Source organism: Odontesthes bonariensis, chromosome 11, assembly GCF_027942865.1.
Source record: "Odontesthes bonariensis isolate fOdoBon6 chromosome 11, fOdoBon6.hap1, whole genome shotgun sequence".
Classification (NCBI taxonomy): Eukaryota; Metazoa; Chordata; class Actinopteri; order Atheriniformes; family Atherinopsidae; genus Odontesthes; species Odontesthes bonariensis.
Genome location: NC_134516.1, coordinates 1,822,724 through 1,847,059, shown reverse-complemented (window position 1 = coordinate 1,847,059; position 24,336 = coordinate 1,822,724). Strand labels below are relative to the sequence as shown.

The 24,336-nt window shown below is 47.1% G+C and overlaps 2 protein-coding genes across 4 annotated transcripts in view; both read left to right on the top strand.

Moving 5' to 3' along the window:
• Window positions 1-17,466, top strand: part of vps16 (VPS16 core subunit of CORVET and HOPS complexes) — a 30,229-nt gene extending 12,763 nt beyond the window's left edge. For all 3 annotated transcript variants that reach the window (XM_075477226.1, XM_075477225.1, XM_075477227.1), the window contains 10 exons: window positions 874-1,008; window positions 1,354-1,462; window positions 2,110-2,207; window positions 2,308-2,412; window positions 5,724-5,801; window positions 5,881-5,967; window positions 6,067-6,149; window positions 16,749-16,845; window positions 16,932-17,035; window positions 17,128-17,466. In XM_075477226.1, coding sequence (XP_075333341.1) covers window positions 874-1,008; window positions 1,354-1,462; window positions 2,110-2,207; window positions 2,308-2,412; window positions 5,724-5,801; window positions 5,881-5,967; window positions 6,067-6,149; window positions 16,749-16,845; window positions 16,932-17,035; window positions 17,128-17,269 — 1,038 coding nt within the window. In that variant the 3' untranslated portion in view covers window positions 17,270-17,466. The remainder of the gene's footprint in view (window positions 1-873; window positions 1,009-1,353; window positions 1,463-2,109; window positions 2,208-2,307; window positions 2,413-5,723; window positions 5,802-5,880; window positions 5,968-6,066; window positions 6,150-16,748; window positions 16,846-16,931; window positions 17,036-17,127) is intronic.
• Window positions 17,467-19,077: 1,611 nt separating this feature from the next.
• rgn (regucalcin) lies at window positions 19,078-24,309 on the top strand. Its single transcript, XM_075477224.1, has 8 exons — window positions 19,078-19,197; window positions 21,265-21,468; window positions 21,870-22,052; window positions 22,128-22,216; window positions 22,417-22,531; window positions 23,433-23,564; window positions 23,805-23,959; window positions 24,101-24,309. Exons 2-8 carry the CDS (start codon window positions 21,303-21,305, stop codon window positions 24,149-24,151), a joined length of 891 nt encoding a protein of 296 aa, XP_075333339.1. The 5' UTR covers window positions 19,078-19,197; window positions 21,265-21,302; the 3' UTR covers window positions 24,152-24,309.
• The last annotated feature ends 27 nt before the right edge of the window (window positions 24,310-24,336 follow it).

Sequence of the window (24,336 nt, the reverse complement as noted above, 5' to 3'; positions counted from 1 at the left end):
CTCACCTGTATCTGTCTCACCTGAGTTCCTCACCTGTATCTGTCTCACCTGAGTTCCTCATCTGTATCTGTCTCACCTGAGTTCCTCACCTGTATCTGTCTCACCTGAGTTGTATCTGTCTCACCTGAGTTCCTCACCTGTATCTGTCTCACCTGAGTTCCTCACCTGTATCTGTCTCACCTGAGTTCCTCACCTGTATCTGTCTCACCTGAGTTCCTCACCTGTATCTGTCTCACCTGAGTTCCTCACCTGTATCTGTCTCACCTGAGTTCCTCACCTGTATCTGTCTCACCTGAGTTCCTCACTTGTATCTGTCTCACCTGAGTTCCTCACCTGTGTTCCTCACCTGTATCTGTCTCACCAGAGTTTCCCACCTGTATCGGTCTCACCAGAGTTCCTCACCTGTATCTGTCTCACCAGAGTTCCTCACCTGTATCTGTCTCACCTGAGTTCCTCACCTGTATCTGTCTCACCTGAGTTTCCCACCTGTGTCTTTCTCACCTGAGTTCCTCACCTGTATCTGTCTCACCAGAGTTCCTCACCTGTATCTGTCTCACCTGAGTTTCCCACCTGTGTCTGTCTCACCTGAGTTTCCCACCTGTGTCTGTCTCACCTGAGTTCCTCACCTGTATCTGTCTCACCTGAGTTCCTCACCTGTATCTGTCTCACCTGAGTTCCTCACCTGTATCTGTCTCACCTGAGTTCCTCACCTGTGTTCCTCACCTGTATCTGTCTCACCAGAGTTTCCCACCTGTATCGGTCTCACCAGAGTTCCTCACCTGTATCTGTCTCACCAGAGTTCCTCACCTGTATCTGTCTCACCTGAGTTTCCCACCTGTATCTGTCTCACCTGTGTTCCTCACCTGTGTTCAGGTTCAGCAGAAGGACCTATCAGATGAGGCTATAGCTCGGGCCTTGTGTGCAAAGGTGGGAGACTCACCTGGAGTTTCGTACTCGCACATTGCTGCTAAAGCTTACGAATGTGGACGCACCGAGCTCGCCATCAAGGTACAAATACATCTCGAGACACTTCAATAGATGGAAAGATTTTACTGGGGATCAACTTTATTAATCCCTTTGGGAGGTTCCCTCAGGGAAACGGGAATCTCACTCACGCTCAGCACTGTGACACACAGACATGTACAAAAGAGACTCAATAATACCGTACACTTCAAGCCAAGTAGAATCCAATTCATTGTAATCATAATCCAATCAAATCCAATTAATTCAATTAAAAATAAATCCAATTCATTCATACAGAGTACTCTGTGGTACTCTGATGTATTCTGATGATGTACTCTGTGATACTCTGATGCTGTACTCTGTGGTACTCTGGTACTTTTCTCCGGGCAGCTGCTGGACTTTGAGGCTCGCTCTGGTGAGCAGGTTCCTTTGCTGTTGAAGATGAAGAGAAGTCAGCTGGCTCTCAGTAAAGCTGTGGAGAGCGGAGACACTGACCTGGGTGAGTGTTTAAGCCCCGCCCCTACCTGCCTGCCAGGTGAGTGTTTAAGCCCCGCCCCCACCTGGCATACGGGTGAGTGTTTAAGCCCCGCCTCCACCTGTCTGCCAGGTGAGTGTGTAAGCCCCGCCCCCACCTGGCATACAGTTGAGTGTGTAAGCCCCGCCCCCACCTGTCTGCCAGATGAGTGTTTAAGCCCCGCCCCCAACTGGCATACGGGTGGGTATTTAAGCCCCGCCTCCACCTGTCTGCCAGGTGAGTGTTTAAGCCCCGCCCCCAACTGGCATACGGGTGGGTGTTTAAGCCCCGCCTCCACCTGTCTGCCAGGTGAGTGTTTAAGCCCCGCCCCCACCTGGCATACAGGTGAGTGTTTAATCCCCGCTCCCACCTGTCTGCCAGGTGAGTGTTTAAGCCCCGCCCCCACCTGGCATACAGGTGAGTGTTTAATCCCCGCTCCCACCTGTCTGCCAGGTGAGTGTTTAAGCCCCGCCCCCAACTGGCATACGGGTGGGTGTTTAAGCCCCGCCTCCTCCTGTCTGCCAGGTGAGTGTTTAAGCCCCGCCCCCAACTGGCATACGGGTGGGTGTTTAAGCCCCGCCTCCACCTGTCTGTCAGGTGAGTGTCACTGATGGGTGTCTCTATGTCGTCAGTGTACACGGTGGTGACGTACCTGAAGAACGAAATGAACCGAGGAGACTTCTTCTTGACTCTGAGAAACCAGCCAGTGGCCCTCAGCCTCTACAGACAGGTGCGTTCACCTGACCTTTGACCCTGACCCTGACCCTGACCACGGCATGATGATGATGATGGCGTTTAACATTTTCACCTGTGTGCATCTGTGTGTTCAGTTCTGTAAGCTGCAGGAACAAGAAACTCTGAAGGATCTGTACAACCAGGACGACGACCATCAGGAGCTCGCCAACTACTACGTTACTGCCAGCTACAGAGAGAAGGTAACAGTGGTGTAGTCCGGGGTATACGGCAGTGTTTCCTGCAGGATTTCCTTGAAGGTGCGGTGGCAGGACCCCGCCAACCATGGAGACCCCCTGGGGGCCCCGACCCCCAGGTTGGGAACCAATAATTTATATCACGCTGATATCACGATATAACACAATTACACATGTTTCCAGTTATTCTCTTTATTTACAACTGTCACTCAGAAATGCCCATAACGTAAAACAGTGTTGTGTTACAAAAAGTATCTTCTTCTTTCTTTAAAATTAATCTTTTTATTGTTCCTTTTTCAGATAAACTTAGTGTGTGCCTAATGACAACACAAAATGTTGTTAAATTATATTAAATCAAACATTTGCTAATGGATAAAATAAGTTTGTCACGAACAGACATGAGAGAGAGACAGATCAATGGCAAATCTGGCAGGCTGGCTCAGAGCATTTTATTCTCCTGGGTTTCTGGAAGAACAGCTCTAAGGCCTTCTGATAAGGGAACTCCAGGACCGATATAAACCGTGAGCAATGTTCAACAACTTGTTCACAAATATAAAATAATAATTGGGAAATAACATCAATTCAACGTCACGTACCTCTGATCAGGGGCGCTGACTTATGTTTATGCCGGTGGGTGCTCGTGGTTCCCAACTGGGGGTCGCGACCCACAGAAAGACCCGTTTGCATAAAACCTTGCTTTCCAATAATATAACCGTTTCATGAGTTGGTCACTTTATTTGTATTTGTAATAAATGTATCCTATTTATTTTCCCTGCGGATGTCACATCAATATTTTACAATAAAATAGCCTATATTTGAATTGAAATTGATAATGGAATTAGGCCTACATTACAGTTGGCAAACGCTTTTCTACAAAGCGACTTAAAAACCGATGACATAATCACAACATGCACTGAATTGAACTGAAAATATATTTATACAAACTGAAACTAGTACTGAAACTCACGACTCGGAGACCGCATCCACTCAGATTCTTATACTTCTTTATTGGTCATACATAGTACGTCTTCTTAAAATGCACGCGTGCTGGAGCAGGAGCCCCGGGCGCAGTATGTGCATTGCACCGCACATTTGCTGAATTTAATGGTACATGATGTCGCCCAAAGCATCCCTGCATGTAGAAACTTCATGTCCCTCATCCGCGAGTTGATCACACTGATCAGAAATTCACCAAAACGACTCGCTTGGTTCAAGGAGTTTCAGGGTACAGACGCACCATCGCTGAGACCTCTCTGCCCCACTCGCTGGACTGTGAAGGCGGCCTCTTTACAATCCATTGCTGCAAACTACAGTGCTTTGATGGACTTTCTAGAGGACTTGAGCGCAAATGAAAAAGGTGATGCAGGGGGTAAAGCCAGTGGCCTGCTCGTGCACTTGCAGAAGTTTGGAACTTTTTTTTCTTTGCGGCTCATGCTCACTTTCTTCTCTCGCGTGGAGGCGGTCAACGCCGCTCTCCAAAAGCGCCAGCTACACACACAGAGCGCAAGAGAAATGATTGACACACTGAGAGGCGATCTGAAGGCTATTCGGGAAGGATTCGGTGAATTTTGGGAAAACACTACAGCAGCAGCAGATGACATGGCTTTGGAAAGCCCGGTTTTGCCCCGACCAAGAAAAATTCCCCGCCGGTTGGAAAACGCAATTGCGCCGGCGCGCAGTTTCCAGACACCTGACGAGCTATACTATATAATGGTTGATTGTGTCACTTCAATGCTCAGATTTCTCCGTGGATGTTCATTAATCCCCGTGGGTGCCCGGGCTCCCATGCAGACGGCGCCTATGCCTCTGATCCCGTTATCCAGTTAGAGAGCCGGCCGGTGTCAGATGAGAGAGGGCGGTGGAAGGCTGGTCAAGCGCGGGAAAGGCAGACGAATGCTTTGCTAGTTATTATGGCAACTTGCACATTAAAAGAGGGCTCCAAAAAGTCACCTCTCATCCCGTTATCCAGTCAGAGAGCCAGTGTCATAAATGGGAGAGGGCGGGGCGGGGGAACGCTGATCAAGCGCGGGAAAGGCAGACGAATGCTTTGATGTGGAAAATTACACAATAACACAGGGTTCCGAATTTATCCGAGGTGCGGCAGGCAACGACGAAGGTGCGGCGGGCAACAACGAAGGTGCGGCGGCCCGCCGCAGTGAAATGAATGTAGCGGAAACCCTGTACGGGGTATACGGGGTATACCCACTTATCCAGGGACCATTACTGGTAACAGCCACACCTGTAACAAGGTAACCTGAGGTGTCTGTCCCACAGCTGAACAAAACAAACACAAACAAAGTTGGTTTTCTTCAGGACATTTCATACTTCCCGGCAGCGACCGCCTGGGGCTCGGTCGGGCCCCCCTGGGTCCCCCTTCCGACGAGCTCACCAGCCGTGGGAGGGGCCAAGGGGGTCGGGTGCAGTGTGAGCTGGGCGGCAGCCGAAGGCAGGGACCTTGGCGGTCTGATCCTCGGCTACTGAAGCTGGCTCTTGGGACGTGGAACGTCACCTCTCTGCTGGGGAAGGAGCCTGAGCTGGTGCGCGAGGCTGAGCGGTTCGATGCACAGCTTGGGCTCCGGAACCAGCCTCCTCGAGAGGGGTTGGACTCTCTTCCACTCTGGAGTGAGTAGAGCAGGTGTGGGCATACTTGTTGCCCCCCCGGCTGTGCGCCTGTACATTGGGGTTTACCCCGGTGGACCAGAGGGTAGCCTCCCTCCGCCTTAGGGTGGGGGGACGGGTCCTGACTGTTGTTTGTGCTTATGCACCGAACAGCAGTTCAGAGTACCCACACTTTTTGGAGTCCCTCCCTTCAATGCTCACGTGGGCAATGACAGTGAGACCTGGAGGGGCGTGATTGGGAGGAACGGCCCCCCCGATCTGAATCAGAGTGGTGTTTTGTTGTTGGACTTCTGTGCTCGTCACGGACTGTCCATAATGAACACCATGTTCAGGCATAAGGGTGTCCATATGTGCACTTGGCACCAGGACACTCTAGGCCGCAGCTCGATGATCGACTTTGTGGTCGTATCGTCGGACTTGCGGCCGTATGTCCTGGACACTCGAGTGAAGAGAGGGGCGGAGCTGTCAACTGATCCACCAGCCGGTGGTGAGTTGGCTCCGCTGGTGGGGGAGGAAGCCGGTCAGACCTGGCAGGCCCAAACGTAACGTGAGGGTCTGCTGCGGAATCCCCTGTAAAGAGGAGTTTCAACTCCCACCTCCGGCAGAGCTTCAACCATGTCCCGGGGGAGGTGGGGGACATTGAGCCCGAATGTCTCACCTGTGTGTCTCACCTGTGTGTCTCACCTGTGTGTCTGCAGAGGTTGGAGAGCCGCCTGTCTCAGCTGCAGAGCGCTGTGGATGAATACAACAAGGCGAAGAACGACTTTTCTGCAAAGGTAACAGGAAGTGAACAAAAGGAGAGCGTGCGTTCAGAGTCTGTGTGTTCAGACGTCCTTCTCTTGTGTCTGTCTTCAGGCCACAGAGGACGAGATGCGTCTCCTTCGTTTTCAACGGAAGCTGGATGATGAGAAGGGGGCGGGGCTTCTGGGGCTGTCCCTGCAGGTTGGTAAAGGGGCGGGGCTTCTGGGGCTGTCCCTGCAGGTTGGTAAAGGGGCGGGGCTTCTGGGGCTGTAAATAAACGTGATGTCACTTCCTGTCCAGGCGACCATGGAGGTGCTGTTGTCGTTGGGACTTCATAAACAGGCAGAACAGCTCTACAGAGACTTCAAAGTACCTGACAAAAGGTGAGACTGAATGATGTCATGAAGTGCTGTGCTGTGATTGGTGCATCTCAATATTCTGTGTTCTAGCCTAGCTAGTGACTGTTGTGAACAGGGCAGCTGACAACAAGGGAAAGACCATGTGACAGATTGGAAAGACAGCTGACAGGAGGCAAAGACCCCAAAGGTGCTGCCATGGACTAGCAATCCATGGTAGCGGTAGCGAGGCCTAGCCGCTTTGTTACAACCAGCATAAGCTACAGACAGATTAAGGAGAATACCCCTAGAGTCAGCGAGAGCAGGGGCGGAAGATGACTCACAGGCAGACTACATGGCAACTGACACTGGAACGAACATGATTAAGAGGTGGGGCACGGACCTCTTCTCTAGAGCAAGAACTGACCAGAATCGATCAGTACTTTTTAAGAAGTCAATCGAGTAAGTCGGATGAAGTCCAGCGGCAGGTAGAAAACCACAGTCCGAAGGATATCAATAACACAGCTATGGAGGTGGAGGAGGAGGTTCTAAGAGGGATGCAGCTGATACTGAGGTGAACAGGCTAGTTAGAGAGAGAAATATGGAGCAGAAAGATAGAATTAAGTGGCCTAGGGCAAATAGTTACAAAGAATGGGAGGCAGTCAATAAAGATTTGTCAATAATATTGGGTAGGTTAGGAGGAAATGCAAGCGATAGGCTAGAGAAGATGGGAAATATAATTCATTCCTATGGTGTAGAGATTTGGGGTGCAAGATAGAAAGAGGGTTGAAAGAGTACATTTAGGTAAGTCTAGACGGCAAAAAGAGATGGAGAAATTGGTTAAGGAAAGAAGAAATTTAAGAAAGCAGTGGAAAAAAGCTACAGAAGAAGAGAGAGGGGGAATTAATGTTTTGCAGGAAGAATTGAGAGGCAGGCCAGCAATACTTAGAAGGGCTGAATGTCTTAGGAAAAAGAGAAAGAAGAAAGAACATGTAAGGACGGCATTTTATAGGGACCCGTTCAAGTTTGTTAAAGGATTGTTTAACCAGGAAAAGGGAGGGCAGCTTAAGGCAACAAAGTCAGAGGTGGAAGAGTATCTAAGAAATACATATTCAGATCTTGAGCAGCGTAGAGTAGTAGGCCTTCCACCTGACATGCCACCATTAGGAGAGATAGCTCATAAGATGGACGTTAGACCACCTAGGTGGAAGGAGGTTGAGGAGGTAGTCAGGCGTGCAAAGGCTTCGTCGGCCCCAGGGCCAAATGGAGTCCCCTACCGGGTTTATAAAAGTGCATCTGATATCCTAAAATTTTTGTGGAGGCAATTAAGAATAGTTTGGGAGAAACAGATTATTCCTAGAGCATGGCGTAGGGCAGGAGGCGTTCTTATTCCAAAGGAGAAAGAGTCCTCGGACCTGAGTCAGTTCCGGATGATCTCTCTCCTAAATGTAGAGGGGAAGATTTTCTTTAGTTTGGTTGCACAGAGATTAGCTAGTTATTTAGAAAAGAATAGCTTAATAGATACTACTGTGCAGAAGGCAGGAATACCAGGTTTCACAGGGTGTTTAGAGCACACTAGCATGATTTGGCATCAGATTCAGACAGCCAAGATTGAGAAAAAAGACTTGCATGTTATATTTCTGGATCTAGCAAATGCATTTGGTTCAGTGCCACATAGCCTTATTTGGCAAGCATTTGAGTATTTTAGAGTGCCTGTAATAGTTGTTAACTTACTAAGAGCATATTTTCAAGAAATTAGACTGTGCTTAAGTACAGCAGGTTTCACAATAGGTTGGCAGAGGCTAGAAATAGGCATTATGGCAGGGTGTACAATTTCTCCATTAGCATTTACAATGGCCATGGAGATAATTATTAGAGCTTCCAAGTGGGTTGTATGAGGAGAGAGACGTCAGGATGGCATGCGCCTTACGCCAATTAGAGCATACATGGATGATATGACGTTAGTGACTACAACAGTGCCATGTATGAAGAGAATACTTGAGAGACTTAATAAAAATCTAAAGTGGGCTGGGATGAAAATCAAACATACTTAGTCTAGAAGTATCTCAATAAGTAGAGGGAAATTAAGTGGTAGAAAGTTTGTAATAGATGAAGAAAGCATTCCAATAAGGGAAAAGGCAGTAAAGAGTTTAGGCAGGTGGTACCAGGCAGACATGAATGATGGAGAGCAGGCAGTGCAGTTTCGGAAAGATGTTGCTGAGGGACTGGATAGAATAGATAAAGCTTCCAGGAAAGTTGAAGCTGTGGTGTCTGCAGTTTGGATTGTTTCCTAGGTTGATGTGGCCACTGTCTGTGTATGAGATTCCATTATCTGTTGTAGAAAAAATGGAAAGATTAGTAAGCTTTTATATTAGGAAGTGGCTAGGTGTTCCTAGATGCTTAAGTACTGTGGCACTGTATGGGAAAGGCATACTCCAGCTCCCAGTATTTAGTCTAGTAGAGGAGTTTAAATGTACTAAAGTTAGGACAGAGCTCCTGTTAGCTGGGAGTAAAGATGTGGTAGTTAGTAAGGTGGTTCCAAACCTAACCAAGGGGAGGAAGTGGAAACCAAGATTGGCAGCTCAGGAGGCAGAAGCAACTCTTAGACATACAGAGATTGTGGGTAATGTGCAAATAGGCCGGGAGGCTTGGGGCTTGGCCCAGGCAAACCAGTGTGGAGTAGAGCAGGTCCCAAGGAGAAGAGAAAGCTAGTTGTTGAGCAGGTTCGTAGACAGGAGGAAATGTTAAGGGGTGCAAAGGGAGTGGCTCAGGCTAAGCAGGGACGGTGGGTGAATTGGGAAGGTGTAGAAAAGAAAAAGCTTAGTTGGAAAGAACTGTGGAGTATGGAGGAAAGGAGTATTACAATTTTGATATGGGCAACATATGATGTATTGCCAACTCCCCAGAACCTAAAACTCTGGGTAAATGGAGACCCGTTATGCTCGTTATGTTCAGGTACTGCAACTCTAAGGCATATTTTGTCAATTCAATTCAATTCAATTCATTTTTATTTATATAGCGCCAAATACAACAAATGTCATCTCAAGGCACTTAGATAGTAAGTCCAATTCAAGCCAATTGGAATTCAATTAATTAATAATAATCATAATTCATAAAATAATCCAATTCGTTCATATAGAGCCAATTCAAAAACAATTTCCTAGCTAAGAAAACCAACAGACTGCACTGAAAACTTTTTGTTTTTCGGTCCAATCTCCCGGCCTGAGCGGCGTGCCTGAGGCGACTGTGGAGAGAAACGACTCCCTTTTAACAGGAAGAAACCTCTGGCAGAACCAGACTCAGGAAGGGTGGCCATCCGCCTCGACCAGCTGGGGTTTGAGAAGACAGAAAAAGGGGGGGGGGGGGGGGGCAGGGGGCCACCGCGACGGCGGCACTGTAACACCATTCAAAGGATATCTGTTGGAACAGGGAAACACGAGTTAATGACCACAATAATATCACATATACATAAAGAGAGTAAAGTGAGGAAAGGTGTGTCAGATGAGGCCCCCCAGCAGTCTAGGCCTATAGCAGCTTAACTATGGGATGTTTCAGGATCACCTGAGCCATCCCTAACTATAAGCTTTATCAAAAAGGAAAGTTTTAAGCCTGGTCTTAAAAGTGGAAAGGGTGTCTGCTTCCCGGACATTTACTGGCAGCTTATTCCACAATTGAGGGGCCTGATAACTGAAGGCTCTGCCTCCCATTCTACTTTTAGAAACTCTGGGAACCTCAAGTAAACCTGCAGTTTGGGAACGAAGTGCTCTGTTAGGAAAATATCTTACAATGAGATCTTTAAGATATGATGGAGCTCGGTCATTAAGAGCTTTATATGTGAGGAGAAGAATCTTAAATTCTATTCTGAATTTAACAGGGAGCCAATGAAGAGAAGCTAAAACTGGAGAAATATGATCTCTGCTGTTAGTTCTCGTCAAAACTCTGGCTGCAGCATTTTGGATCAACTGAAGGCTTTTCAGAGAATATGTAGGACAGCCCAATAATAAAGAATTACAGTAGTCCAATCCTGAAGTAACAGATGCATGGAGCAGTTTTTCTGCATCACTCTGAGACAAGATGTTCCTGATTTTAACAATATTACGAAGGTGAAAGAAGGCAGTCCTAGAAACCTGTTTTATATGCGAGTCAAATGATAAGTTCTGGTCAAAAATAACTCCAAGGTTCCTCACTGTAGAACTAGAAGCCAAGGAAATACCATCTAGAGTAACTATATAGCTAGACAATTTCTCCCTGAAACGCTCAGGTCCAAAGATAACGACTTCAGTTTTGTCTGAATTTAGCAGCAGACAGTTCTGAGTCATCCAGGTCTTTATGTCTGTAAGACATGCTTGTAGTCTGACCAACCTATTGGTTTCATCTGGTTTTATAGATAAGTACAGCTGAGTATCATCAGCATAGCAATGGAAATTTATGCCATGCTGTCTAATAATGTTACCTAATGGAAGCATGTATAAAGTAAAAAGAATCGGTCCAAGCACAGAACCCTGGGGAACTCCATGACTTACTCTGGTGTGTGAGGAAGATTCTTCGTTTACAAGAACAAACTGAAATCTATCAGATAAATATGATTTAAACCAGCCTAATGCAGTTCCTTTAATCCCAATAACATGTTCAAGTCTCTGTAATAAGATACTGTGATCGACCGTATCAAATGCAGCACTGAGATCCAACAGGACAAGCACAGACACAAGTCCGCTATCAGAGGCTAAGAGGAGATCATTGGTAACTTTCAGCAGTGCTGTTTCTGTGCTATGATGCACTCTGAATCCTGACTGAAACTCTTCAAACAAATTATTTCTGTGTAAATGATCACAAAGCTGAGCTGCAACTATTTTTTCAAGAACTTTAGACATAAAAGGGAGATTGGATATAGGTCTATAATGAGCCAACACTTCTGAATCAAGAGTAGGTTTTTTAAGTAAAGGTTTAATTACAGCAACCTTAAAAGTCTGAGGTACATATCCTGTCAACAAAGACAGATTGATCAAATCCAATATGGAAGTGTCAATTAATGGGAAAACCTCCTTGAACAGTCTGGTTGGGATTGGGTCTAAAACACAAGTTGATGGTTTAGAAGAGACTATTGCTGTTGTTAGTTCAGAGAGATCAACTGGGCAGAAGCCGTCTAAATACAAATCAGGTTCTAAAGATACTTCTAAAGCTGCTGTACTTGATGATACATCACTGATAATAGTGGGAAGGACTCCATCAATCTTCTCTCTGATAGAAACAATTTTATTAATAAAGAAGCTCATGAAATCATCACTGCTGAGAGTTAAAGGAATAACTGGCTCAGCAGAGCTCGGACTCTTAGTCAGACTGGCTACAGTGCTGAAAAGAAACCTGGGATTATTCTTATTCTCTTCTATCAATGATGAATAATAAGCAGTTCTAGCTTTACGAAGGGCTTTCTTATACATTGTTAAACTATCTTTCCAGACTAACTGAGACTCTTCTAAATTAGAGGAACGCCACTGTCTCTCCAGCTTTCTTGCAGTCTGCTTTAAAGCACGCAGCTGTGAATTATACCAAGGAGCCAACCTCTTCTGACTGATTACCTTCCTTTTCAGAGGGGCAACATTGTCCAGTGCTGTACGCATTGAAACTATAGTGCTGTCAACAAGAGAGTCAAATGCTGCTGGAGTAAAGTTTATGTAGTCGTCCTCTGTCATATCTGCACATGGCAGTGAAGAAAAGGATGATGGAATTAATTCTTTAAATCTGGTTACAGCATCCTCTGATAGACACCTTCTATATGTAAATTTCTTCTCAGAAACTGTATAGTCAAGTAATGTAAACTCAAAGGTTATCAGAAAATGGTCAGATAAGACAGGGTTATGAGGGAACACTGTTAACTGTTCACTCTCAATGCCATAAGTCAGAACAAGATCAAGGGTGTGATTAAGGCAGTGAGTCGGTCCGTGAACACTCTGAGAAAATCCAATAGAGTCTAATATAGAATTAAAGTTCATATTCAGGCAGTCATTTTCAACATCTACATGAATATTAAAGTCACCCACTACAATGACTTTATCTGTACTCAGCACTAACTGGGATAAAAACTCTGAGAATTCAGACAGAAACTCAGAATAAGGGCCAGGTGGACGATACACAACAACAAACACAAGAGGTTTCTGGGATTTCCACTTTGCGTGGGAAAAACTGAGAATCAGATATTCAAAAGAGCTCAAACTAATCTTGGGTCTGGGACTGATGAGTAACCCTGATCTGAAAATAGCTGCCACTCCTCCTCCTCTGCCTGTGGTTCGAGGAACGTGAACATTTAAACAGTCAGAGGGAGTTGCTTCATTAATGCTAACATGATCCTCCTGCTGCAGCCAGGTTTCTGTAAGACAAAATATATCAATATGATGATCACAAATCAACTCATTCACTAACAGAGACTTCGAAAGGAGAGATCTGATATTCAGCAAACCACATTTAATAGTTTGATGTTTTTGTTCAGTTAAAGTTTTTGTTTTAATAATTTCTTTTTGCACAAGAGGATTTGCTCCTTTTGTGTTAATTGATTGGGTGGGTAGCAGTAGGTGGGAAGCTGCAGAGAAGTGTGTAAGACTACAACTCTGCATCCTGGTCTGAACCCTGGGTTGTCATGTTTTAGGGTGGCAAATAAATTCATCCATATTTCTAGAAATGAGAGCAGCTCCTTCCAAAGTGGGATGGATGCCGTCTCTCCTCATCAGACCAGGTTTTCTCCAGAAAGATTGCCAATTATCTATGTAGCCCACGTTGTTTGCTGGACACCATCTAGACAACCAGCGATTGTAAGACGACATGCGGCTAAACATGTCATCACTGGTCAGATTTGGCAGGGGTCCAGAGAAAACTACGGAGTCCGACATTGTTTTGGCAAAATCACACACCGATGCAACATTAATTTTAGTGACCTCCGATTGGCGTAACCGGGTGTCATTAACGCCGACGTGAATAACTATTTTACCATATTTACGTTTATCCTTAGCCAGCAGTTTTAAATAGGATTCTATGTCGCCCGCTCTGGCCCCTGGAATGCATTTGACTATGGCCGCTGGTGCCTCTAATGCCACGTTTCTGACTATAGAGCTGCCAATTACCAGGGTTTTGTCCTCAGCGGGTGTGTCGCTGAGTGGGGAAAATCTGTTAGAAGCGTGGACAGGTCGATGGTGAACAACGGGCTTGACTTTAGAGCTATGCCTCTTCCTGACAGTCACCCAGCCACGATGTAATCCCGGCTGCTCGGGTTCTGCCTGGGGGCGGCTAATGGAGCTAGCTACGCTAGGTGGCTCCACACTGGCAAAAGGGGCCTGGCTCGCTATCGGTTGATTTTCAACAGTGCAGAGCCGAGCTTCCAATTCAGATAACCTCGCCTCCAAAACTACAAAAAGACTACATTTGTTACATGTACCATTATCGCTAAAGGAGGCAGAGGAGTAACTAAACATCTGACACACGGAGCAGGTGAAAGCAGGAGAAGGAGGAAGAGAAAGAGAACCGGTAGCCATGCTACGCTAGAGAACCAGACACACCGCTAAAAAGTGAGAATAAAGATTAAAGATCTGTAGGAGTGTGTTAGAACAGAACGGTAAGCTATAGAGTTTAACTATGCAAAATTGTGTAAGTTATAGATCGAAATAAAGTGATTATCAGTACTCCAAGCGGAGCAAGAAATTCCACAGTGCACGAGCAAGGTAACAGGAAGTGATGCAACACGTCTTACCGCAAAGCGTCACAGCGTCAGCAAAGCCTCCAACCCAACAAGGTGAGCAGAAATCAGGTTGTAAGGTTAGTCTGTCCCAAGGCCGGTATACATGGCGACATGACCAAGTATTAAGAAGCTTAGCTGCAGGTATTGAAGATAAACGAAGGCAGGTAAACTTAGGAGGGTCCAAGGTGAAGAGAGTTGCAATTCAGTTTGTTCAAGAGGGGGAGAAAGTTAAAAAGACGATAAGGAGGCACGGCAGCTTGGAGGATGCTTGTGATTGGGAGATGCAGGTAGATTTAGGAAATAAGCTTGTTGTTCCCCAGGAGATAGCCTCTACAAATCTAAGGCCTGATATAGTCTTGTGGTCTAGGAGTAGAATGAGAGTCTATTTCATAGAGCTGACTGTTCCTTGGGAGGAACTAGTAGCAGAAGCATATGAAAGGAAAAAGCTTAGATATGTGGAGTTGGGGGCAGAAGCAGAGCAGCGAGGATGGAAGCTTAGAATCTGTCCAGTGGAAGTAGGATGTAGAGGATTTGTTGCAAAGTCTGTTGTCTCATTGTTGAGGGAGCTGGGTGTAAGTGGACAGAGTGTGAGGAAAATAGTGAAGGAAGTGTCAGATGAGGCAGTAAAGTCCAGTTAGTGGATTTGGATTAGAAGATGCAATAGCAGCTGGGGGCTCAGCAGGGGGAGCACTTAGGGTAAACAGACTTTTGAAAAAGCAAAGAAGAAGTTCAAACTATTTAAGTGGAGGGTTTGGCACATGTGATCCTTTTGAAACCAGGCGGCCATTTTGGGTGAGTTGGTGAGAGTGAGTTGTATGGCTTTGTTTTTGCTGGCATTGTTAGTGATTATAGGATTGTTTAGGTGAGTTTGTCTGCTGAATCTGCTAGTGTGTCTTGTCCTGCCTCCACCTCTGGCACCCTCTATATTTCCATTACCCCCTACCCGAACCAGGGTTTGAATCCCATTCCTGCTTTTCTTACCTCTTTTATTTCTCCCCCTACTCGAGCCAGGGTTTGCATCCCCACCCCGCTGTGACTGGTGTGCAGTTGGTGAGAGTGAGTTGTATGGCTTTGTTTTTGCTGGTATTTTAGTGATTATAGGATTGTTTAGGTGAGTTTGTCTGCTGAATCTGATAGTGTGTCTTGTCCTTCCTCCACCACTGGCACCCTCTATATTTCCATTACCCCCTACCCGAACCAGGGTTTGAATCCCATTCCTGCTTTTCTTACCTCTTTTATTTCTCCCCCTACCCGAGCCAGGGTTTGCATCCCCACCCCGCTGTGACTGGTGTGCATTTGGTGAGAGGCTGAGGTAGATTATGGTTGTTGTGGTGTGAGGGGCAGTGTTGGCTGGCATTAGGGGGGTGACTCTGGGACGCCAGTGGTCATTGTCTAGCCTCCTGGAGGTGTCGTGGGCCCAACTAGACGAAACACTGATGAAAGGAGGTTCCCACCTGATGACCCCAATGATATGTTGGTCAGCACTGCTCACTGATCTATATAATAGGGAGTGTAGGGAATTATTCACTGAGTCTGGTCCTTTATTTTATTTTATTTTATTTTTATTTTCTTTAGCACAAGTTTCTTGTGTTTATATTGAATGTTCCCTTCCTGCAACGTGTTTGTTTACCTGCCACCTTCACCTGTGTGCCATATCCCCACCTGTGGGTCATATTCCCACCTGTGGGCCATATTCCCACCTGTGGGCCATATTCCCACCTGTGGGCCATATTCCCACCTGTGGGTCATATTCCCACCTGTGGGCCATATTCCCACCTGTGGGCCATATTCCCACCTGTGTACCATATTCCCACCTGTGGGTCATATTCCCACCTGTGGGCCATATTCCCACCTGTGTACCATATTCCCACCTGTGGGTCATATTCCCACCTGTGGGCCATATTCCCACCTGTGGGTCATATTCCCACCTGTGGGCCATATTCCCACCTGTGGGTCATATTCCCACCTGTGTACCATATTCCCACCTGTGGGTCATATTCCCACCTGTGGGCCATATTCCCACCTGTGTACCATATTCCCACCTGTGGGTCATATTCCCACCTGTGGGCCATATTCCCACCTGTGGGTCATATTCCCACCTGTGGGTCATATTCCCACCTGTGTGCCATATTCCCACCTGTGGGTCATATTCCCACCTGTGGGCCATATTCCCACCTGTGGGTCATATTCCCACCTGTGGGTCATATTCCCACCTGTGTGACATATTCCCACCTGTGGGCCATATTCCCACCTGTGTGCCATATTCCCACCTGTGGGTCATATTCCCACCTGTGTGACATATTCCCACCTGTGGGCCATATTCCCACCTGTGTGACATATTCCCACCTGTGTGCCATATTCCCACCTGTGGGCCATATTCCCACCTGTGTGACATATTCCCACCTGTGTGACATATTCCCACCTGTGGGCCATATTCCCACCTGTGGGCCATATTCCCACCTGTGTGACATATTCCCACCTGTGGGCCATATTCCCACCTGTGGGCCATATTCCCACCTGTGTGCCATATTCCCACCTGTGTGCCATATTCCCACCTGTGGGTCATATTCCCACCTGTGTGCCATATTCCCACCTGTGTGACATATTCCCACCTGTGGGCCATATTCCCACCTGTGTGACATATTCCCACCTGTGGGCCATATTCCCACCTGTGGGCCATATTCCCACCTGTGTGACATATTCCCACCTGTGGGCCATATTCCCACCTGTGTGACATATTCCCACCTGTGGGCCATATTCCCACCTGTGGGCCATATTCCCACCTGTGTGCCATATTCCCACCTGTGTGCCATATTCCCACCTGTGGGCCATATTCCCACCTGTGGGCCATATTCCCACCTGTGTGCCATATTCCCACCTGTGGGCCATATTCCCACCTGTGGGCCATATTTCCACCTGTGCAGGTATTGGTGGCTGAAGCTGAAGTCATTGGCAGAGAAGGAGGAGTGGGAGGAATTGGAGAAGTTTTCCAAAAGCAAGAAGTCTCCCATTGGTTACTTGGTGAGTAGAAGCCCCGCCCCTTCATTAGCAGGATCATTTAAACTGAACTACATTTCCCATCAGTCTTTGCTTGGTGTCTTCTTCAGGCGTTTGTTGAGATCTGCATTAAGTACAACAACAGGTACGAAGCCAAGAAGTACGTCTCCAAGGTGATGCCTGAGCAGAAGGTCAAAGCTCACCTGGCGGTGAGGTAAGACGACACACCTGTGACATCATCAGCACACCTGTGACATCATCAGCCGGTGACACCACCTGTGACTCTTCTTCTTCTCTTCCTTTCAGTGACTTGGAGGGCGCGGCGGACGCTGCCATTGAACGCAGGAACGACACGGAGATGGGGGCGGTCCTTTCCAGATGCTCCGCCTCCGACCGGCAGCTGATTGAAAGGTTAAACCGAGCCCGAGTGACCGCCGTCAAAAAGTGACGCGGTGGCGGTTGGTACGAGGCGCAGCCATGGCAACCGGCTCCACTGTCATTGATCATCGATCAGCTGACCCAGTTCTCTTCTTCTGTGTTTTGTTTCTGAACCCAAACATCCCACCACGCCCCGGTTTGACTTTATGACATCACCGTGACATCACTTCCTTCCCCCGAAACTTCAGAATAAAAGCCTTCCAGCAACAGCGTGTTTTACTTTGAAAAAGCTCCAGAAATGTTGGTGTTTCCTGAAAATCAAACATTTTCTGTCCTGGTTTGTTTAAATGTTCCACAGTGAGGTGTCCCACCAGCTGGCTCCTGGTCACATGGGTTAGGGTTAGTGTTCCCATGGTAACCCCATGACCTACACCTCGATCATCAGAGAACCTGTTTTCATAAATCTCTGCTGTTCCTGATACGTCTCCTCAGGGAGACAACTGTAATAATGTTTCCTAGGCTTCTTCATATCCTGGCCTGAGTTTAGCTGTCAGAGGGAGGAGTCCTAGGGTACACAGTCAGAGGGACAACTGTAATAATGTTTCCTAGGCTTCTTCATATCCTGGCCTGAGTTTAGCTGTCAGAGGGAGGAGTCCTAGGGTACACAGTCAGAGGGACAACTGTAATAATGTTTCCTAGGCTTCTTCATATCCTGGCCTGAGTTTAGCTGTCAGAGGGAGGAGTCCTAGGGTACACAGTCAGAGGGACAACTGTAATAATGTTTCCTAGGCTTCTTCATATCCTGGCCTGAGTTTAGCTGTCAGAGGGAGGAGTCCTAGGGTACACAGTCAGAGGGACAACTGTAATAATGTTTCCTAGGCTTCTTCATATCCAGATCATATGGGGGGGGGGGCGTTGCTTGCTCTTGTGCTTCACTATGCCAATTGCGCACACAGGCTCCACACCTCCACACACGCATCGCGTCTGCAATCATAACTCATCAGGGGAAATCATGTCCGTTGGCATGCTCTAAAACAACATCGCATCAACAATAATATAATAATACAATACAATACAATACAATAATATCCAGTCCTCAGACAGGTGTTTGCCACTTCCAATTTCCGAAAAAAAGTGTTTTTGTGTCCTGGCAGACAGAGCATCCCAACCTGCCATCCTTTGTAAACAGCCAGGGGTTTCCAGACTTCCCTCTGTCCACTGCTGGCTCGTCCAGAAGCTCGGCTGAGAGAGGGCCATGGACGTGGACTCACCGGCAGATAGCTCCACGCTGCCTGCTCCAGCCTGCTGCATGCTGACCGTGGGCCCGGCGTTCCCAGCAGTGCAGGTGGTTGCGGACTCTTGTCCACTGCTGACTGAACATCTCGTTGTTCCTCGGAACTTTTGCTTTTCTTAAAAAATCCAAAATTGGAAAGAGTGCCTTGCTGTCGTTTAGCCATTGCTAACGCTGACCACTTGCACTTACATGATCCGACTGAAGATGGAATGATTAAAAAAACACTTTCTCAAACTTCGGCCACACCCACAACATACATTGTATCAAAACGCGTGGGAAAGAGACAACCACACAAACAGGCCTAGAAATAGAATGTGTTGGCAGTATGCAGTCTGTCATGTCTGTTTATTTTATCTTTGATGTAAACACAACACTTCGGATATGCAAATAGTTCCCGTTACACACGATTTCAATATCAATAAAACACATTTTGCCAATATTTTAGAAACCCCCCAACATTTCCCAAATCATGTTGCCCCCCCCCCCCCCCCCCCCCCCCCCCTGGCTGAGGCTGATGAACACGCGGATAAACGGGCTGAGCAACAGGCAGTGAACGCTGAAGTTTCCGAGGAGCACTTGAACGCAGCACCAGCACCAGCCGCTGACTCAGCAGTAAAGTTTCAGGATTGTTTGCGCGCGGGGTTCCACAAACTGTCCTGAGACCCCCGGAGAGGTTCAGAGACCCCCCCCCCCCACCCCCGCAGGTAGGTGCCTCACTACTATAGCTCGTGCAACTCCTGCACGTGTTACCCCGGAGCTTTAGGACCCCCCGCGGGGTGAAACAGCTGATCTCTGCTCGGTCTGAAACTTTAACTGCGGCTCCGTAACATTAGTTTGGGCAGGAAAACAGTTCCGACCCAGAACTGACTGTGGACTGTTCCGGGTTCGGTTCGGTGGGTGTTTGTGTAATCCTGCACACAGACGGCTCCCTAATCAGCTCCTCTGTGACCAGAACCAGAACCAGCACCAGAGAGTCTGCTGCAGACTGTGAGGTTCGGGCCACTTATCGGGTTAATTATTCTCCAGATAATCAATGGAGACTAGATGTTAAAACATGATTGGCCTACTCAGAACATTATATATATATATATATATAATATATTATATATATATATTATTATTATTATTATATATATAATATATATATATTATATCGATACGATATATCGATATGATAACAATGCTAAAGACGACCCAAAAGTAAAACTCCTGATTCTTTCAGATGAATGTAACTTTACAGTATTAATATAACTTTACAGTATTAATATAACTTTACAGTATATAGTGTGCAACCTAACATTCTGGTTTAATAAAGACGGTTTCTGTTTCTGTGGAATTTGGTGAGAAGAAAAAACGCTGAGTCATCCTCAGATTAAACTTTAACTTTAAATAAACTGTGACGCCTGCCAGGAGTTTGGAGGAACTTTCTGTCGGATGTTTCTTTGGTAAACTGAAGGAAAAACACATTTCAGACATTTAAAGGCTTTTATTGACAATTGCATCACGTTTTAAGGCACAGAATGAATATTTCACCTTATATATATTTACTAACCCTAACCAAATATTTCACCTTATAAATATTTACTAACCCTAACCAAATATTTCACCTTATATATATTTACTAACCCTAACCAAATATTTCACCTAACAGAAAGTTAGCAAGTTTAGCTTAGCCTTCGAGCTAAGATCGTTACCAATAAACATATTATCATTAGAAAATAAAACCTTTTCAATACATTTGATTAATTGCAATTCTGTCGCCATCTTACAGAGCATAATATTTAATAATAATGCTGGTAACTGTATTATTACATCACATAGAGTTTCAGTATAACGCCCCACATCGCCCACAACTTCTGATGGTGACCTGCTGACGTGAAATCAATGCTTGGAGTCAGTTTGTGGGTTTCTGTACGATCAAAAGTTCTCAGTGGGATTACAGTCTGTAATATCATGTTATTATTTCTAACTAATGAATTATTTTCACAGATTATTTCTGCTTTTACAAAATAAAATAAAATGAATTGTTTTCATGTGGAACTCTTTTCCAGCTGAAATGACCTCATGGATGATCCTCAGGAATCACTGATGGATGTTCTTATGTTGGGGGTTACCTTACGTTTTATGTGTTTTGAGACTTTGATTTGGTTCTCTGGTCTGAATTCAAACTCTGGGTTTTTGACCCTGTTTGACCTTTGGTCCCCAGTTGCCTGGGACTAGATTTATTGGGCGGAAACTTGGATTTCAAGTTTTCTTGACTGAGGTTTTCATGTTTGAACAAGTTCTGATGCATGTTGGAACTGGATGGGGGTGTTGGCTGTCCGCCCATGTGGAACTAAGAGTTTGAGTTCCCAAAATGTTTCTCCCCCAGCTTCAAAGTGTCGGCTGATTTTAAACAGACTTAAAGGTGGGGTAGGGGTTCTTTTTCTGGAGCATTTTTTTACATATTGCTTGAAATACTCTTCACACCCCCATTGCAACCAATTAATTAAAAGTTTTGACACAAAAATGAAAAGTTTTAGTGGCCTCTAGAACGTACAATCTAGAAAAAACGCTATCCAATCATACTGAACAGACCGTTAACGATGATTGGATTCTGATGCCGTCTATCAAACTGCAATCTGTTCCTGAATGAGGTAAATCTGCTCGGGTTAGGGGTAGAAGTTCAAGGTTTTACCCTGCATGAGGTGATAAATCTGCTGGGACTCTGAGGTAATAAAATGGTGGCTGTATACAGGAGTGTTGCTAAGCGCCCGTTCTGCCGTTAACAGGTTGCATTCAGTGATTGGTTGGTCCTGACAGACGGCTGATGATGTCATCGGTGAAGGTGGAGAGTGTGGTGGCAGTGAGCACTCTGATTGGTGAAGGCCCCGTGTGGGAGGAGTCAGAGCAGACGCTGCTGTTCGTCGACATCGTCGGGCAGAAAATCCACCGCTGGAGTTCAATGACCAATCAGATCCAGTCTGTGGAGACAGGTACATGCACCCGTCTCCTCCGTCTCCCCCGTCTCCTCCGTCTCACCCGTCCCCCCCGTCTCCTCCGTCTCCCCCGTCCCCCCAGTCTCCTCCGTCTCCCCCGTCCCCCCAGTCTCCTCCGTCTCCTCCGTCTCCCCCGTCTCCTCCGTCTCCCCCGTCCCCCCAGTCTCCTCCGTCTCCTCCGTCTCCTCCGTCCCCCCGTCTCCTCCGTCTCCTCCGTCTCCTCCGTCTCCCCCGTCTCCCTCGTCTCCCTCGTTCCCCCCGTTCCCCCCCGTCTCCTCCGTCTCCCCCGTCTCCCCCGTCCCCCCCGTCTCCCCCGTCTCCTCCGTCTTCCCTGTCTCACCCATCTCACCCGTCTCCTCCATCTCCCCCGTCTCACCCGTCTCTCTCTCTCTCTCCAGGTGACACGGTGAGCTTCGCAGTTCCTCGCCGGTCAGGTGGTTATGTTGCAGGTGTGGGCCGCAGCATCGTGGCTGTTGATTGGTCGACTCGGATGATGACATCATTGGTGGATGTTGACGAAGACAAACCCAACAACCGGCTGAACGATGGGAAAGTGGATCCGATTGGACGGCTCCTGGCAGGTCAGTCTGCTCACCTAGTTACCTTTGCGCTCCCTTTTTTGTTTGTGTTACCATGGTTACGCTGATGTATTTCAGGTACAATGGAGAAAACGGAAGCGCAGCATAAGCAAGGATCTCTCTACTCTGTGAACTCTGACCTCGCAGTGACTAAACACCTGAGCCAGGTAGCATCACATCAGTATGTTACGCTTTAAAAGTGTTCAGCGTTTACCTGTTAGCTGTTAGCTGTTACCTGTTAGGTGTTGCCTGTTAGCTGTTACCTGTTAGCTGTTGCCTGTTAGCTGTTACCTGTTAGCTGTTAGCTGTTACCTGTTACCTGTTACCTGTTAGCTGTTACCTGCCTGAGCTCACCTGTGTCCCTCAGGTGGACATATCTAACGGGTTGGACTGGTCTCTGGACGAGAAGACGTTCTTCTACATTGACACTTTGGCTCTGACCGTGGACGCCTTCGATTACGACATAACCACCGGAAACATGGGTAACTGAGTCCTAATACTACAGTACCCGAGTACTACTACAACAATACCCGAATACTAACCCAACAATACCCGACTCCTAATACTACAGTACCCGAGTCCTAATACTACAGTACCCGAGTCCTAATACTACAGTACCCGAGTCCTAATACTACAGTACCCGAGTCCTAATACAACAGTACCCGAGTCCTAATACTACAGTACCCGAGTCCTAATACTAAAGTACCCGAGTCCTAATACTACAGTACCCGAATCGTAATACTACACTACCCGAGTCGTAATACAACAGTACCCGAGTCCTAATACTAAAGTACCCGAGTCCTAATACTACAGTACCCGAGTCCTAATACTACAGTACCCGAGTCCTAATACTAAAGTACCCGAGTCCTAATACTACAGTACCCGAGTCCTAATACTACACTACCCGAGTCGTAATACTACACTACCCGAGTCGTAATACAACAGTACCCGAGTCCTAATACTACAGTACCCGAGTCCTAATACTACAGTACCCGAGTCCTAATACTAAAGTACCCGAGTCCTAATACTACAGTACCCGAGTCGTAATACTACACTACCCGAGTCGTAATACTACACTACCCGAGTCGTAATACAACAGTACCCGAGTCCTAATACTAAAGTACCCGAGTCCTAATACTACAGTACCCGAGTCGTAATACTACAGTACCCGAGTCGTAATACAACAGTACCCGAGTCCTAATACTAAAGTACCCGAGTCCTAATACTAAAGTACCCGAGTTCTAATACTAAAGTACCCGAGTCCTAATACTACAGTACTCACATTAGTCCACGCTAACTATGGAGATACAGGAACTTTCAGTAAAAATAAATTTCTTTGTAAAATGATAAAGCTACATATTTGTGTGCATTACTGTTGCCTAGGTAACCGCCGTGTGGTGTACCGCATGGAGGAGGGGGAGGGGCTTCCTGATGGAATGACACTTGACGGTGACGGTCGTCTCTGGGTCGCATGTTACAACGGAGGACGGGTCATCAACATCGACCCAACCACCGGTCAGCATAATCAATGATACTGGATAGACTCGTTAACTGCCCCCCTCAGGTGTATCTTACCTGCCCCCACCTCCCTCAGGTGTATCTCACCTGCCCCCCTCCCTCAGGTGTATCTCACCTGCCCCTCTTGCCCCCTCAGGTGTATCTTACCTGCCCCCACCTCCCTCAGGTGTAACTCACCTGCCGCCCCCCCCCCCCCCCCCCTCAGGTGTATCTCACCTGCCCCTCTTGCCCCCTCAGGTGTCCGGCTGCAGACGATCTCGCTCCCGGTCACAAAGACCACCTCCTGCTGCTTCGGGGGTCCAGACTATTCTGACCTTTATGTGACATCATGCTGTCTGGACCTCAGCCAATCAGAGCGCAGCCAGCAGCCGCTGGCAGGAAACACCTTCAGGGTAAGTGCACGGGCCGTCCCACCTGCTCATGAACCGGGGGGGTGAGAAACACCTTCAGGGTAAGTGCACGGGCCGTCCCACCTGCTCATGAACCGGGGGGTGAGAAACACCTGGTGAAGGCGTGTCTGTTTGTGTGTGCAGGTGAGGGGACTGGGGGTCAAAGGTCGACCATCACACTCCTTCTCTGGATGAGTGTCAGCAGGTGTGGAGTCATGATTGACCTCTGAACTCCTGAGGCCTCGTTGGACTGCAGCCATTGGTTAATGAAGCTGTAGAACAGCCGCATCATGTCTATCATCAGCCAAACAGTTCATCTATGTACCGATGTTGGAAATAAAGGATGAGCATGATGGGTAATGTAGTTAATGAGACATCGT